The 18,129-nt window shown below is 36.0% G+C and overlaps 1 protein-coding gene across 1 annotated transcript in view; it reads left to right on the top strand.

The window, feature by feature from the left end:
* The window catches only part of Faf1 (Fas associated factor 1), a 297,788-nt gene that overhangs the window by 124,500 nt on the left and 155,159 nt on the right, over window positions 1–18,129 (top strand). The window contains exon 8 of the mRNA XM_042677919.1: window positions 4,398–4,484. Within this exon, the coding sequence (XP_042533853.1) occupies window positions 4,398–4,484 (87 nt within the window). The remainder of the gene's footprint in view (window positions 1–4,397; window positions 4,485–18,129) is intronic.

Here is an 18,129-nt window from a genome sequence, read left to right as displayed (position 1 = left end):
TATGTGTTCAAAACCCATTCTGATTCAGAAGTGATTGGTTTCCTAACTACACAAGCCTTTCAGAACACCAGTGATTGCTAGGTAACTGAAAGTAAGTCCAGTCTGTATGCCTTATTTGATTTAAACACAGACATACAAATACTTATTTGTTCAATGCAGTTAATTAGCAAACTCTTAACCAGAAATATTACTAGATGGTGTGAAGTTCTTGGAGTTTACTGTTTGCTATATTTAAATTTAACCAGAGATTTTTTTTTAATGTAATAATGATAGGAAATGATGAGGTAGATTTGTGTAGCTGTAGTTTTAGGTTACGTTTTGTAAAGGATATAATGTGCCTTAGTATCTTAATGCAAAAAATTTAGAAACTGGAGAGCTTATTAATATGTCTTGTAACACATGGCAATAATTTTTTTACTATATTAAAATGATGTGTGAAGTATCATGACCCAGATTACATAAGAAAGTAAGTGGTGAATAAATTAATAAACCTTTATACCTGTAACTTGTAAACAGTAATATTCTAACAAAGCTATAACTTCATTAATAGCATTTGGTTGAAGGAATCATTATTTGGGTTTTATTTTAAAATGAAATTTCATAAGGGTAAAACATTAATTAGTTTTTTTAAAAGGCATACTAAAAATAAAGACTTTTTTTTCCACCCAAGAAAAAGTTTACTTAAATTGTATTTTAATCCTTTTTACATGAAATTATTTAGCTTTCCTTTTTTAAAAAATGTCTATTGGCTCTACTTTTCTTTAATACATTTGTCTTGGATATATTTAGTTCTTCCTTTCCTACGGCTAAGATTAACTACTTTTATAACTCTGGAAATTATATATGATCATGTTTTACTTTAGAAAAGCTTCACCAGTCTGTTGAGAGCAATAGCTAGGCAGAATTAGGATTAGAAATCTAGTTCTCTACCTCTCTTTATGCCACAACAATTCAGACTTTGTGACTTTTCTTTCTGTTATCAGCAAATTTATGGGTGACATTTTAAATTCTGAGTCTTTTTTAAAACAGTTTAACTCAACATATAGCTCATAAGGAATGATTTTTATTATGTTACAATATTATCTACTAGCCTTAGATTCTTTTCAATTTGAATAGTTAAGGTTGCCTTAAAATTTAGATTTAGCAGTTACTTTTCCTGAGAAATAGTTCTCCTAAAAAAATCTAATGAGATTTAAAGTAAAACTTTCTCAAAATTTAAATAAATGAAAAGAAAAATTTGTGGAAGATAAGTATATTATGAATATACTTTTACATTCCATATTGAATATAGTAAAATGTTTTTCCTTCTACTGCTGTTAACATCAAAATTGTCCTTTATTGAAGAAATAAGGTATTTGAAGTAGAAATTATTGCTTAGCTTTTTACATTAATTACAACATGCAAATTTATATTATTTAACAATAAAAACTAAGTAACAATGAAGCAAAGTAGTATCATATTAAAGCTGTGCCTTTTCAAGTTAATATAATTTTTAAAAATATTTTCCCACTGAAGCAATGGATAATATTTAAATTATCTCTTAGAAAAACAGTTGAGGGAGCTAATTCTGGATAAAGTTCCTGTTAATCTAGAACCATTGATCAATATACAGTGCAATTCATAGTGTGATTTTAATATTTAGCTGCTAACAAAACATTGTGATTCAAAATTTAGATTAAATATACTCATCAATAAAAATAATGGAATTTTTATATCTCTATTACTAAAATCATTTTTTTTGTGTGTGTTGTCACTGTGTTTCTTGAATCTTTTACGGTTACAGCATTGGTAAACATGAAATTATTTTTGAAAGGCCAATTTGTTTTTATTTAGGTTGTTTAGTGATTGCAGTTTAATGCAAGATTCTTTTAACTTATTCTCATGTTACTGTGAGATTAAGTGAATTTAGACTTTGCATTGGAACAACCAAACATTAGCCTAATATGCTTTATATGGTACTCTTGTCAGCCAAGTTCTCTCTGCATTAACCAGTTTATTCTATGACAAGTTGCTTAACAGATGTCATTCTAGGAAGAACAATGAAGCCAAATACTTGTGCAATGGCTAACATTACTCTAACTTTGATCACTTTTGTTCGACCCATCAGTCTGGCATTGTGCTTTATACCAACATAACACCATAGCCAGAACATGCTTTTCAGGCTTAGAATAGCAGAGGAATGTTATTTGGTTCAATGCAGTTACAGAGAAGTTAATGAAAGAAGAAAATACTATTTATTTCATACCATACTGTTGTATTTTGAAATTAAAGTAGAATCTAAAGAATTCCACTTGAAAGTTATCTTTTTATGTAATCAAACACCAATACTGAGATACCTTTATTCTCTTTCTGTTTTCCAAAATAGCTGTTGAAGTTTGGTGTATCTAAGCAATCTAAAAATAACTGGATTTTGCCTTGAGGCCAACTGCTTCCCCTTTCCTTTTTTAATATAATGCTTTGAGGTGTTTAAATCTTTCTTCTTTTTTTGGGGGGAGGTCCGGTTGTGGGGCCTGAACTCTGGGCCTGGGCGCTGTCCCTCAGCTTGACTTCAGCTCAAGGCTAGTACTCTACCACTTGAGCCACAGCGCCACTTCCGGCTTTTTTCTTTTTTGCTTATGTGGTGCTGAGGAATCGAACCCAGGGCCTCATACATTGCAAGGCAAGCGCTCTACCACTGAGCCACCTTCCCAGCCCCTAAATCTTTCTTCTTAAGAGCACTAATGTTTAAGCATAACAGAATAGCCTCAGCTAACTTGAGGTAAGCCCAGTTACATTTGGTTAAATTGTTGCCTTGACAATGACTGATGATGATAATGATGGAACTTGATGCAACTATAAAACAAAATACTGCATGGTAGATAGACAGCTAATAAGAATTCTTGAAGAAAAGCTGTTTTCTTTGAATTGAATGGATCAAGCCATATTCCATGCTCCTCAGATTTCATTTACTAAGTCTTTTTCCCCCCCACAGTTGTACATTAGAGATAAAAATAGATTGAATTCCATGTTTTGATTCCTTTCTCTAGTGTATGTATATCTCTATTTCATTGGAAGGATAATTTAGATATGTATAATAAAGAGTAATGTTATAACAAAATGCTGTAATCGAATAATTTTATACTTCAGATTTGTGTGTGTGTGTGTGTGTGTGTGTGTGTGTGTGTGTGTGTGTGTGTATGTGTGTTTGTTTGTGTTTGTGTTTCTTTGGTACCAGGGATTGAACTCAAGGCCTCTTGCTCTACCACTTGAGCTACATCTTGTTTACCATATTTCTAATTAATCATACTTGGGCTGGCTTCGAACTATGATCCTCAGATCTCAGCCTAATGGGTAGCAGTGTAACTAATGTGAATCACCAATACCAATAAGGTTTCAGCATTTTAAAAAACAGCAACTAATGCTACTTGTTAAAAGTATGAATATGAATAATTTTATTGAAGTCTTAATTATAGAACTTATACAGAACATTTCAACACCAACACCATTTGTTAGAGTAGGGTAATAATGTTATAACTAATTTGACGAATTAGTTAAGACGATGATTATCCATTGTTACAATTTATTAATTTATTTTCACTGTAAATGAATAATTGAATTTTGTTGGCTGTTCTGAACAAAAAGCTGAAGAAAAATATTAATTCATGCACTTAGTACTGGGGATTGAACCTAGGGCTTTGGATATACTAAGCAATCAGTCATTTAAACTACATACCTAGTCTTTTTTTGGGGGGGGCGGGGGTGCAGTGGTGTAGTCCCAATAACTGGCTTCTAATTTGGCATCCTCCAGCCTCAATCTCCTGAGTAGCTTCAACCCTTTATCACCCCAACTATAAACTACTTTATTCTTACTTGGGAGTTAGAAGTGTATTTATTTTTGTTGGAACTATTATAGTTTTAAAAATAAAGCATTTATAATTGTACTTAATCTATAAGTGAACTGTCTACTCAATTTTTCTTCCTTTTTTTTCCCCCCTCCTTTTCTCTTATTTTTTTTTCCTTTTGGTTTTACTTTGGATAAGGTTGAACTCAGTGCCTCATACTTGGTAGCCAGGAGTTTTACAGCTTGATCAAAAATCCCCAGCCCTTTTTGTTTTGTTTATTTTTGAGATAAGGTCTCCTTTTTGCCCAGGACCATACTAAACCTTGATCCTCCAATTTACTTTCTTTCATAGCTGGGATGACAGATGTATGTTACCACTCTCACCCTTTTATTGAACTATTATTTTATCATTCATTGAAATTCTTTTAAATTTGGATTCATTTTATTTTTACAAAATTTCTCAGACTTGTGTTTTTTTAGTTCCAAATTCTTGTTTTGAATCTAGAGGATTCAAAAGTATCATAACTCATAACTCATTTGGAAGCCCTGTTCTTATTACATTGTTTCTTTTTTGCAGGTAAAAAGAAATGTATATGACCTTACAAGTATACCCGTTCGACATCAGTTATGGGAGGGTTGGCCAGCCTCTGCCACAGATGACTCAGTAAGTGTTCAGTTTTAAATTCTGTTCTCTGTTTGGCCCTGGTAGTCTAATTGGCTTTAATGCCATGCTGAATCAAACACTTGAACATTCCATTGCAAGAATACTTCGTCTAATAATATGAAAAGAAGAGAAGTTGTAATAATTTAAGTTCACTTTTAGAATAGGTATTATAAGCCAAACACATCAACATTCTTTTTTTTTTTTTTTTAAGGGATAAACCAAATTAATTTTATTTGCAAATAGGAGGAAAGCCATGAAAGAAGGTAGTGAAGCTATCAATCTTGAGAGCGGCTTCGGAGGGGAGTTCAATGGAGTTCTTTTATTGGGCTCTGCCCTTGTCTTCTCCCCTGGGCTTTGCACTGATTGCTTGATGGCTTGTGCATGTGCCTCCCCAGCCCTTTCCAGTGGTTGAGGGGTACCCAAGGCCAGCATTTTGTTGGAATGTTTCAATGTCAGTGTCAGGAACATTAAGCTGCTAGATTTGACTTAAAATTTTCCTTGATTAGGTGGAGTGGGAAAAGGTAGTTGTGGAGATAGAGGGAAGGGATGGTAGGGGAAAAACAACGGACGAGGCAACAATGCTTGATAAGAAATGTACTCATTACCTTGCTCATGTGATTGCAATCCCTCTGTACAGTATTTTCACAATAAAAAACTTACTTAAAAAAATTCAGAGATGAGGGACTGGGAAGGTGGCTCAGTGGTAGTGCGCTTGCCTTGCATGCCTGAGGCCCTGGGTTCGATTCCCCAGCACCACATAAGCAAAAAGAAAAAAAGCCGGAAGTGGCGCTGTGGCTCAAGTGGTAGGCACTAGCCTTGAGCTGAAGAGCTGAGGGACAGCGCCCAGGCCCAGAGTTCAGGCCCCACGACTGGACCCTCCCCCCCCCCCCAAAAAAAAAATTCAGAGATGAAAACACAAACAAAAAAAATTTCCTTGATTAGTAGAATATATTCAAATATTTCTAATGAAATATTTTAAAAGATCCTTGATTATAAATGTTTAAAAATCAGCCTAATCATAATAAGTAATTGTGTGTGCACAGGTGCAAGTACATGTGTCAATCCTGGGTCTTGAACTCAGGTCTCTGAGTTATTTTTGCTCAATGCTAGTGCTCTGCCACTTAAGCCACAGCATGCCTTTCAGCTTTTTGGTGCATAATTGGAGATAGGAGGCTCATGGACTTTGCTCCCTGTTTTCAGCCACAGTGCTTAGATTTCAGCCTTCTGAGTAGTTAAGATTACTGGCATGAGCCACTGGTGTCTGGCTACATATAATTTTACTAATTTATTTTTTTGTTGGTCATGGTTGCTAACCCTCAGCTCTTCAGTTCAAGGCAAGGGCTCTACCACTTGAGCCACAACACCACTTCCGTTTTTCTGGTGGTTTATTGGAAATAGAATGTCAGAGACTTTCATGGCCAGACTGGCTTTGAACCGTGATCCTCAGATCTCAGCCTCCTGAGTATCTAGGATTACAGGTATAAGCCACTGGTGCCCGGCTACATACAATTTTTAAAAAATTTTTTATTATGAAAATACCGTACAGAGGAGTTACAATTACATGGGTACATACAATTTTTTAAACTACATTTTCAATACTCCACTGGTACTTTAGAAAAAAAGATAATTGACTGAATAGTAGTGGTACTTGTCTGTAATTCCAGCTATTCAGGAGATTGATAAAATCACAGTTTAAGGCCAGCCTAGACAAAACTTGGAAATAGTGATTTATGACTGTAATTCTAATAAATACATAGAAGGAGTAAGGATTTCAGCTTGAGGCTGGCCAACGGCAAAAGTACAAGACTCTAACCAAAGAATAACCAAAAGCCAAACAGTAGGTGGATCTGGAGGCAGAGCTCAGTCACTTGAGTGCTAGAAACTGGGTGCACTGAGCTCAAACTCCAGAATTACCAAAAGAAAAACAAAACAAAATCTACAGTTAGTAAAAACTCTATGCTTAAATAGATCCATAATATTTACTACCATAGAAAGACTGAGAGAAAAGATTTAGCCTTTATTTTTTTTTCCGTTTACTTGCAGTTTTTCATTTATTTAATAAGATATACTCGACTCAATTCTATGTGCATTTTATGTATAAGTCCTTAATAAAACTACATACATGCTTTTTTTGTTAAAAAGTTATTAACATTACTGAATTATTTATTTATTTATTTACTTATTTGTTGGTTGTGGGGCTTGAACTCTGGGCCTGGGCACTGTCCCTCAGCTCTTCAGCTCAAGGTTAGCACTCTACCACTTGAGCCCAACAACACTTCCAGTTTTCTGGTGATTTATTGGAGATAAGAGTCTTACAGACTTTCCTGCACTGGCTGGCTTTGAACCACAATCCTAATCTCTCAGTCTCCTAAGTAGCTAGGATTACAGGTGTGAGCCACCGGTGCCTGGCAGATAACTGATATTTTTGTGTCAGAACTAGGGCTTAAACTTATGGCCTTACACTCTGACAAAGCAATTTTTACTCCCAACTAACCCACTATCACTTGAGCCACATCTCACTTCTGGCTTTTTGCTGTTTGATTGGAGATAAGAATCTCAGTTTCAACTAGGCTTTATTTTTTAGCAGTTGTAGTTATTTGTAGTGTGTTTGTTGATTAAAAAAAAATTTTGAAACCTTTTGTATGTCTGCCTTCTTTCCAGTAACATTCTTTTCTAGGAGAATAAATTTATTATCAAAGGAAGCCAACTGAGCTAAGTTTTGACCACCTTTTCCCCATATTGTTTTAAATAGACATTTTGGTTTTTTTTTGTTTTTTTTTGGTTTTTTTTGGTCGTGGGGCTTGAACTCTGGGCCTGAGCACTGTCCCTCAACTCTTCAGCTCAAGGCTAGCGCTTTACCACTTGAGCTACAGCGCCACTTCCTAAATAGACATTTTGAAAACAAGTAAAAATGAGAGTTTGAAGTTAAATAATTTTTAAAATAAATAGGGGTAAATAGAAATTTGTACTTTGTATGCATCTTATTATAATAATTACCTAATCAGTGAATCCATTGCAACAACGAGATGTACAGGTCGTTATGTGGAAAAATGAACTTTACAACTTTGGTGGGGGGAGGAAGGAGGATTGGGGGGGACCAGGGGAGGATGGGAAGGGATGGAAAGGGGAAACAAAGGAGGAGGCTACAATGCTTGATAAGAAATGTACTCATTATCTTGCCTATATAATTGTAACCTCTCTGTACAGTATTTTCACAATAAAAATTAAAAAGAAAAAGAAAAAATAATTACCTAATGGTAATGGCTATAAATTAATTTTTTTGTATTTTCTTCTAAATATATTGTACTTCTGTCTGGATGCTAAGTATTCCACAATACATTTTGGTATAAAAGAATTCTTTGTAGAAGACAGAAAAATTTTAACACAATTTACAATTTGTTGCTACTTGAGTCTAATTGCATTGTAAATGTTGTGCCTTTGGAAAATACTTTGTGTATTTCAAACCCTTAAAAATAATCAGAAGAGGCCAGGTGCTGGGGGCTTACGTCTGTAATTCTAGCTACTCAAAGAGGCTAAAATCTGTGGATTGTGGTTTGAAGCCAGCCTGGGCAGGAAAGTCTGTGAGACTTCTCTGTCCAAGCAACAACCAAAAAGCCAGATGGAGAGCTGTACCTCAAGTGGTAGAGTACTAGCCTTGAGCAGAAATGTCCAGGGACAGCTTCCAGGCCATGGGTTTAAGTCCCAGGACCAGAATGTGCACACATGGGCGTGCACTCATTCACACATACAGAGGGGAGAGAGATTTAAAAAAAAAAACCATAAAATATCAACTCTATTTTTTTCAATGAGCTTTTCCAGGAAAAAATGTTTATATAAAGGTAGTTACATTTATTTCTGAATTAAATAATCTATCATTAGAATTATTTGTAGGCTGGCCATTGCTAGGAATAGAAATATAGTTGTTGGATGTTTTGGGGCAGAGTGGGTTGTCTGTTTGCTTTTTTCTTTCTATTAGAGTCATAAATTTGGTAGAAAATTGTGACATTTATAACAATAAGAGAATTGTTCATAAATGATAATCTAATGCTAACCTAAGGATATACAAAGAAAATTGAAATGTTTTCACTGTAGTCTAAGAACTTGTTACAAGAAATAACATTATAGAAAAAATAGATAATAGAAAATAGATCTGAGAGCATCACTGAAATTCTCCAAGATTTAGCTACCTCACTGATGTGCATCATTTGTTATGAAGATAAGTGATAATGTATTTTCACAACTGGCTCACAGTAGACAATAAGTAAATGGGAATCAATATTGTAATTAAGATAACTCACACAAGGACCCTAGGTAAAAATTGACTAATTTAAATATATGAAACTATATTTGAAATTTTCTACAAAGTAACCTGTGTGGTGGTGGGTAAAATTGTGAAGATAGAGGTAATCCAGGGTAGCCATCTGTTGGTAATTGTTGAATTTGTGTTTTGTGCCTTAATAAAATGTTTAAAATGAGTAATTATCTAATTTAAGAAGGCTATAAGGTAATCGAAAAGATCTAGAAAAGTGGGATTACACTGGCTTCAGGGAAGATTTAGCTCCAGTGCTTGAGTTTGGGAAAAATATTTTGGAACCCACACATGTAGAAATCACACTAAAATAGGTTTATCAAATACAATTTCTTCCTTAAATTTTTTTTTGTTATTATAAAAGTGGTGTACAGAGAGGTTACACTTAGGTCATTGGGACAATATCACCCTTTCCCTTCCTCTCTTCCAGTTTTTCCTGACCATCCCCACCTACAAGTTATATAGTTTATTTTCAACATAGTGACTAGTGAGTACCACTGCTGCCCTTTGTCCTTTCATTGTTAATAGTGCAGTAATGAACATGGATGTGCAAGAGTCTTTATTGTATCCTGGCTTGTGACGTTCTGGGTAGATACCCAGGATCAGGTGCAGTTTCAAAAGCAATAAGAAAATTCAATTAGTAATGTGCTAGAGGCTCATACCTATAACCATAGCTACTCAAGAGGCTGAGATCGGAGGATTTTGGTTTGAAGCCACCTTCGGCAGTCTAATCCAAGAGACTCTGAACTCCAATTAACCAACAAAAAGCCGAAGTTGAGCTGAAGCGCAAGTGGAAAAGTGTTAGTCTTGAATGAAAAAGCCAAACAAGAGAATGAGGTCCTGAGTTTAAGCCCCACAACACACACACACACACACACACACACACACACACACACACACACACACACACACAATATTCTTGAATTCCATCTCCAAAGTATTCAGCAAAAAGCAGGGCTGGAGGTGTTGTTCAAGTGGTAGAGCATCAGCAGCATACTAAAGAAGCCAATAGAATAAGCAAGAGACCCTGAGCTCAAATCACAGTGCCACTACAAAAAATAGGAAACACAAAAGAACAAAAGAAAACTGATCAAAAAAAGAAAGAAAAATTTAAATGTAATCATTTCTTCTGTAACAAGTGCCTTATGCATTTTAGGTGCTAATTAATTTGACAAACTTTTATGAGATTCCATGATTTAAAGATTTCTGTAACACTTAACATTTATTCTTTTACATTTACCTTTTTAATGAATAGTTATAATGCTATTTCATTATTATAGGAAAATATGGGAAGCAGGTGAAACTGGCAATAACCCAGAACATAAGGCTACATGATGGTGTAACTAAATGGCAGCAAGCAGAAGAAGGAAAGGAATCCCCATTAAGAGGCTGATTGCTTTGCCTCATTATTTATATTTACACCTTGTCCCAGAACCTGTGAAGTGTTGCCTGCCCACATTTCCCCAGAGCAAATGTTGCCACATTGGCAGAATATTGCATTTAACAGCACGATTTGTTACAAAAATGATGTTTAGGGCCAGACTGCTTTTAACTGGTGCTACAGCAGAGCCACTAGCTCCAGTGCTTGAAATTAGGCAAAAAGAAAAAGAAAGCCTTAACTATGGTATTTTAAAGAGCATTAAGCCAAATAAATGTCATAAAACCCTCATTAGGACTATAAAATCTTGCAAACCTGGTGCTTGTAATCTATTGTTGCAGGCTGTGGTGTTTTTATACTTACTGAAATCACTCAAGTAGAGGCATCTGCTACAAAACAAGATAGTCCTCACAGCTTAGGGCATGAATTGGGTACAGCTGAGAAATGTCAGCTGTGTAAACAGCCTGAAATGTGTTACCAACAAAAATATAATTAATTTCTTTCCAAGACAGTGTGCCATAACTTAATACTTAGAATGGTTTAAATTTCAGTGAAAGCACCTGAACATTCATTACTCAGTGCCAGAGTAGAGGATTGGTTTTAAAGGTCATTAAAAGTGAAGTTAATTTTGCACCTTTTCTGCTCAGTTGCAGAAATGTGTGTTGCTTTGAATATACAGTAGCTTTGGATACTAGTACAGTGGACTGGATGAATTTATGGAAATACCATAAATGAAGAAATTAATGGATTTAGGGTAGTGAAAATGTTCTAAAATTAAGATTGTGGTAAAGTTATATACCACTAAACTTGCTAAAGGTTATTAAATGAAACATTAAATATTATGGCATGTAAATTATATACAAGTGAAGCTTTCTTTTAAAAAGATGAAGGTAATGAAGAACTATATTAAAACATTTTCATTTTGTACTACATGAGGTGTACTTTGCAATTAACATAGAAAATGTTTAAAGTAAATGAGTAAATGTCTACTGTAGTACTCACTCTTGATGTAGAAAACAAAGAACTAGACTTATAATTAAATTAATGTGCAATCTTAACGTCTCTTATGAACCTGATGTAATAGTCTTCTGACATTTTCAGGATACTCGGTAAAGTCAGTAATCACTTATGCATTGTTACTTCTCTTTCTTCACAGTTAAGTGTTTTGATGCTTATTTAAGTTGTAATGGGGTATGAAATACTATATAAATCAACAATAACTCCTTTCATTTCCTTTTATACTGTCTCATCAGGGAAATAGGCACATAAAGCTTAACCATAGGGGAATGTTTTCATGCTGTGACAGTGAGTTATAAGTAGGCAAAATTCCAGTTTACACTTTGACAAAGATACTCTTAGCTTTCAGAGAGTGGAAATAACTTCAACACTGCATTGTGTTTAGACACATTAGTATAATGTAATGTAAATATATATAGTTTTTAATTGTGGGATTTAATAATGATTATACAAAGGAGGTAATCCTTGTGTTAAAAAGTTTTGGTTGTGTGCCTTTTTCTTTTAATATATCATTGCTCTTCTGTAGTTCTGTCATTAAGGGATCTTAACTCAGAATTTGAGAACTTACTAATTTTAGCATCAGAGGTCTGCTAGGTGCCAGAAAGTAACCTATTAAATATTTTTACATTGGCAATATAAGATGACTTATAAGCAAATCATCAGCCAGTCTTTCCAGAAAATAAAAAGAAAACTAGGCAAGAACTATACACAAACTCATGCACATAAACACACACAAACACACACTTTTTTTTAATAGTGAAGAAAAAAAAATCTTTGAGGCAGGCATAATGTCTTACGCCTGTAATCCCAGCTACTTAGAAAGAAGAAATCTGAATGCTTGTGATTTGAGGCTAGCCCAGGCAAAAAGTTAGTGAGTAGGCATATGGCCCTGAGTTCAAGCTTTGGTAGGGCTAACTAAATAATATCAAAACCAAGCATTTCTTTAGTGGCAGGTAGAATACAAAGATTTAGGAAAGAGGAATACTACATTGTGTATTGAATTGTAACAATTTTGTGATCCCACGTGAGCAGATCAATACAACTTCTTTGATACTCCAAAACGGCCTGTAAAAAAATAAGCTGTAGAAAATGTGAGTTTGTTTATCTATAAAATGAAAGCAGTGCTAACATCTTTCAAAGTCTATTGTGAAAGTTGTCGTTTTTTAAAAAATAGAAGTACTTTCATATTAGCAGTTTTACATGGCGCTACCTAATGTAAAGTAATATAAGGATTGGTATTTATGACAGCCCAAATCCTACTCTGTTTTGTCAGTAATGTTTTACCAAGACACGTTTATATATTGTATATATGTGCTTTTAAACTATATTGACATAAATACATAGATGCAAAAACAAAAAAAATATGGTTTACAAAATCTGAAATATCTACTGTCTGACCCTTTACAGAAAAAGTTTGCCAACCCCCTTATGTAATGTCTGGCATTTAGTAGGCACTCAACAAACATTAACTCTTTTTCCCTTGAGAAAGTACTTTCTTTATATAACATACATATGGGAAAACAGAAGCATGCTTTGAGTAGCTACAGGGTCATCTTATGCTATTTAAATTACTTTGTTAACCTGTCTTAGGGCAGACAGATTTCGACAATCTTTACACATTTTCACTGACAAGGTCATGGATAATGTTGCTTTTGATGGTGATTCGACTCAGTAGCTTGAGGTAAAGATGGAAGGAGTCCATTGCCCTTGTAAACATATAGAGTCTTGTACAAATAACACAGGCAAAGACTAAACAGATGGAAAGAACAGCTTTCAAAGCAGTAAAAGAAAATGTAGATTTCAACAGGTTTTAAAAAAAGTTATGAAATAGACTTTATCTTAAACAGTAAGAAAAAGAAGTTTAGGAATGTGGTTGAAGCACTCAGGAACATACTTATCTAGTAAATATGAGTACTCAGAAACTAGATAATTATCAGTAAGCAGCTTTTAAGCACTTAGTTCTGATGCTATAAATTTTGGCTCTAGTTTATTAAAATACAAGGACTATATGAATTGCTGCTCCTACCCATGAATGTAACTGCACTGAGAATTTTCTTTCCTCTGGTAAGCAAATAGAAGACAGGATAAAATACTGTTTTCAGGGTGGTGTTATTGTTGTTTGGTTTTTAAAATTATGCTTTAATTATCTTTAAGTAGTTATACAAAGGGTTACAATTATGTTTTGTTTTTGAGACAAAGTGTTGCTGTGTAGCTCAGGCTGGTCTCAGCATCCTAAGTGCTTGGATTATAGGAGTGGGCCTTGTTCTTGTTTGCAGGTAGTAATTCAGAACTCTGAAGAAGAAAATTGTTGGGTCTGGGAATGTAACCTAGTGGTAGAGTGCTTGCCTAGCATGCATGAAGCCCTGGGTTCAATTCCTCAGTACCACATAAACAGAAAAAGCCAGAAGTAGCACTGTGGCTCAAATGGTAGAGTGCTAGCCTTGAGCAAATGAAGCTCAAGGACAGTTACTAGGCCCTGAGTTCAACTCCTAAGACCAACAAAAAAAAAAAGAAAAAAGAAAGAAGAAAAAGGAAGGAAATTGTTTAATTCTGTGATAGTCTTGCATTCTATCCCAGAGGCATTACACACAGGAAATCAAAAAGAATTTTTACATTTCTCATCAGAACCATGCAAGCTAGAAGATAAAGTCTGATATGGAATGAAAATAATCTTTCAAAATCAAAGATAAAGTCAAAAAATTTATTTTAGTGCCAGAAAACCTGTACAACAACAAAAAATACTAATGGAAATTCTTAAGGAAAAAGGAAAATGATAAAATGTAAGGAGGAAGAGTGCAGTAATGGTGAATATGTAGTTAAAGTAAAATACATTTCCCTATATTTTAATTTTCTTGAAAGAATTTTTAAAGGGAAAACAGTAACAAGCAATGTGAAGTTTTTAACATTTGGAAATAAAATATATAACAACAGTAGCACAAAAAGAAACTAGATTGGAAGTATACTAAGACTAAAAGAGGAAGAAACAAGGAAAAGATGGCATAAACACGAAACCACACAAAATGGTTTAAATCTAATCGTATTGACCACTACAATAAATGTAAATTGTTTGCACACTAAAAGGAAGAAATTTTCAAAAATTATTTCTTTGGTGCGCCAGTGCAGCACTAGAGTAGTTAGGTGCTATGCTGCTTGCACTTTTTGTTTTTAACATAAGGTCTCACTTCCAACCTATTTTAGGTTTCCCATTGTAGCTAGGGTGACAGGCTCATACTACCAAACCTAGTTCTCTTCCATTGAAATGAGTCTCGTGGCTGTTCTGTTCAAGCTGGTTTTAAACAGCATTCCTCCTAATCTCTGCCTCCTACATAGCTGGGATGACAGGCATAAGCTATCATACCTAGCTGTCTATTGAGCAGGAAGGCCTCAAAAACTTTTCTGCCTAGGCTGGCTTTGATATATAGTCTTCTCAGCCTCCGGAGGAGCTAGACTTACAATCCTGAGCTACCAGTGCTCAACTTCAAAATTAGCTCTATTTTTTTGTTGTTGTTAATATTTTTGTGTTTTTGCCAGTCCTTGGGCTTGAACTCAGGACATGGGTGCTGTCCCTGAGCTTTTGTGCTCAAAGCTAGTGCTCTACCACTTGAGCCACAGCTCCCTTTCCTGCTTTTTTGATGTTTAATTAAGACTCATGGACTTCCTGCCTGAGCTGGCTTTGAACTGTGGGATCCTCATATCTTAGGCTCCTGAGTAGCTAAGATTACAGATGTAAGCTATCAGCACCCGGACAAAATTAGTTGTTTTGTTTTTGTTGTTGTTTGCTTGTTTTTGTCAGTCATGGGCTTTGTCACTGTCCCTGCGCTCTTCAGCTTAAAGTGAGCATTCTACCACTTGAGCCACAGAACCACTTCTGGTTTTCTAGTTGTTTATTGGAGATAAGAGTCTCATAGACTTTCCTGCCTGGTCTGGCTTTGAACCTGGATCCTCAGATCTCAGCCTCCTGAGTAGCTAGGATTACAGGCGTGAGCCACCAGCACATGGCCAAAATTAGTTTTAAAAGTAAGATTAAAGTAGATGTTGGCTGTAAGAAATGTATTCCAAGTAACAGTAATAGATATATCCTTCTCTATGTTTTACTAAACAATTAGAAATTTTTACCATGTAAACACAAACATAAGAATACGCAAGGGCTTGGAAGGTGGCTCAGTGGTAGGGCGCTTGCCTTGCATGCATGAGGCCCTGGGTTCGATTCCTCAGCACCACATAAGCTGAAAAAAAAAAAAGCCAGAAGTGGCGCTGTGGATCAAGTGGTAGAGCGCTAGCCTTGAGCTGAAGAGCTGAGGGACAGCGCCTAGGCCCAGGCCCATGACCAGACCCAAGGAAAGAAAAAAAAGAATACTCTAGGGCTGGGAAGGTGGCTCAGTGGTAGAGTGCTTGCCTTGCATGCATGAGGCCCTGGGTTCTATTTCTCAGCACCACATAAGCAGAAAAAGCTGGAAGTGGCGCTGTGGCTCCAGTGGTAGGGTGCTCGCCTTGAACTGAAGAGGTGAGGGACAGTGCCAGGCCAAGAGTTCAAGCCCCACAACCAGCAAAAAAAATAAAAATAAATAAATAAATTAATTAATAAATTTTTAAAAAAAGAATACTCTATTGAGGGGTAATGATGTAGCACTTGTTAGGGCACTTGATAGAGCACTTGTTCACAAAGCCCTGGGTTCAAGTCCAGAACCACAATATATATGTATGTAAGTAAGTTAAGTAAGTCAGAAAAGGCCACATAAATTTTATGATTAAAAGGTTAGGGGCTGGGAAGGTGGCTCAGTGGTAGAGCGCTTGCCTTGCATGCCTGAGGCCCTGGGTTCTATTCCTCAGCACCACATAAGCAAAAAGAAAAAAGCCAGAAGTGGCTCTGTGGCTCAAGTGGTAGAGCACTAGCCTTGAACTGAAGAGCTGAGGGACAGCGCCCAGACCCAGAGTTCAGGCCCCACGACCGGACCCCCCTCCCCCCCCCCCCCGCCCAAAATAAAATAAAATAAAAGTTTAGCTCACCAAAAAGATACAACCATGCTAAATCTTTATGAACATCATAACTTTTCAAAATATATTATATAAAGCAAAGGCTGTAGCTGGGCGCCAGTGGCCTGGGCGCCTGTAATCCTAACTACTCAGGAGGCTGAGATCTGAGGATCTCAGTTCAAAGCCAGCCCAGGCAGGAAAATCTGTGAAACTCTTATCTCCAATAAACCACTAGAAAACTGGAAGTGGTGCTGTGGCTCAAGAGGTAGAGCCCTAGCCTTGAGCTGAAGAGCGTTGGGACAGCGCCAAGCCCAGAGTTCAAGCCCCACGACTGAAAAAAAAAAATCTCATAGACTCTCCTGCTCTGATGGACTTTGAACCACAGTTCTCAGATCTCATCCTCTTGGGTTGCTATCATTACAAGCATGAGCCACCAGTGCCGAGCCATAATCTTAATTATTTAAAGGGGAGTTATAACCTTAAATTCTTACATTAGAAAAAGAGGACCAACATTAGTGATATCTTCCACCTTAAGAAGGAAGGAAAAGAAGAGAAAATTAAATCCAAATAAATAAAATGATAGTACAAAGTTAAGAAATCAGTGGAATAAAAGTAAAGCAAATGATGGAGGAAGTGATTGAAACCTAATTATTGCTGTGTTCTTTTTGAAACAATCAACTGATTTGATAAATTTCTTGCTAGAATGATCATGAAAAAACAGGGAAAAGACCCAAATTGCAAGTGCAAAGAATTGAAAAGGCTACATCGCTATAGATCATATGGATAGTGAAAAATAAAAAGGAACATAGCTAGCAAGATCAATAGGAAGCCCACGGATTGGGAGAAGATCTTTACTAGCCATACAACGGACAAGGGTCTCATATCTAAAATATACTTGGAACTCAAAAAATTAAACCCCCCAACAACAAATCCTCAAAGAAACAACTGCCCAATAAATAAGTGGGCGAAAGACTTAAAGAGAAACTTCTCTGAAGAAGAAAGAAGGATGGCCAATAGACACATGAAGAAATGTTCAACATCCCTAGCCATAAAAGAAATGCAAATCAAAACAACTTTGAGATATCACCTCACTCCAGTTAGAACGGCAAAAATCAAGAACTCTAACAACAACAGATGCTGGAGGGGATGTGGACAGAAAGGAACCTTACTTCATTGTTGGTGGGAATGTAAACTTGTTCAACCACTTTGGAAAGCAGTATGGAGGTTCCTCAAAAGACTTCACATAGAACTCCCCTATGACCCAGCAATCCCACTTTTGGGCATTTACCCAAATGTTTACAAACAAGACCACACTAAAGCTACCAGCACAACTATGTTTATTGCAGCATTATTTACCATAGCTAAGATATGGAACCAACCCAGATGCCCCTCAGTAGATGAATGGATCAAGAAAATGTGGTATATATACACAATGGAATTCTATGCCTCCATCAGAAAGAATGACATTGCCCATTTGTTAGGAAATGGAAAGACTTGGAAAAAATTATATTAAGTGAAGTAAGCCAGGCCCAAAGAAACATAGGTCCCATGGTTTCCCTTATTTGCAATATCTAGTATATGTATGAGTCAAGCGGAAAAGGTCAGATAATGTGATGTCAGGAAAATGAACCCTTAGATATGTATTTTAAGGTTTTTTTCTTTCACGCATGTGTTTCTAACGCATTTATAAGATTATCTCTTTGTTGCTTTGTATGTCCCTCCCCCACAGTATAACCCCTGCTTTCACTATATTTGATGTCAGTATAACTTGTGGAGGAGATGGGGAAAAACCAGTTGTTTAAGGATACAGGTGGACCTGTTGCAACAATGAGAAGTACAAGTTGTCATGTCCAAAACGAGCTTTACAATGTCGGTGCAGAGGGGGGGGCAGGAGGGGGAGGGGGGGAAGGAGAAGGATTGGGATTGGGGTGGGGGGGGAGACTGGGAAGGGAGGTGAAGGGTAAACA

This window comes from Dipodomys spectabilis, unplaced genomic scaffold (assembly GCF_019054845.1).
Source record: "Dipodomys spectabilis isolate Male_0828 unplaced genomic scaffold, ASM1905484v1 ptg000002l, whole genome shotgun sequence".
Lineage (NCBI taxonomy): Eukaryota > Metazoa > Chordata > Mammalia > Rodentia > Heteromyidae > Dipodomys > Dipodomys spectabilis.
The sequence above is the reverse complement of the archived record's forward strand: the minus strand, read 5'-3'. Positions and strand labels throughout refer to the sequence as shown.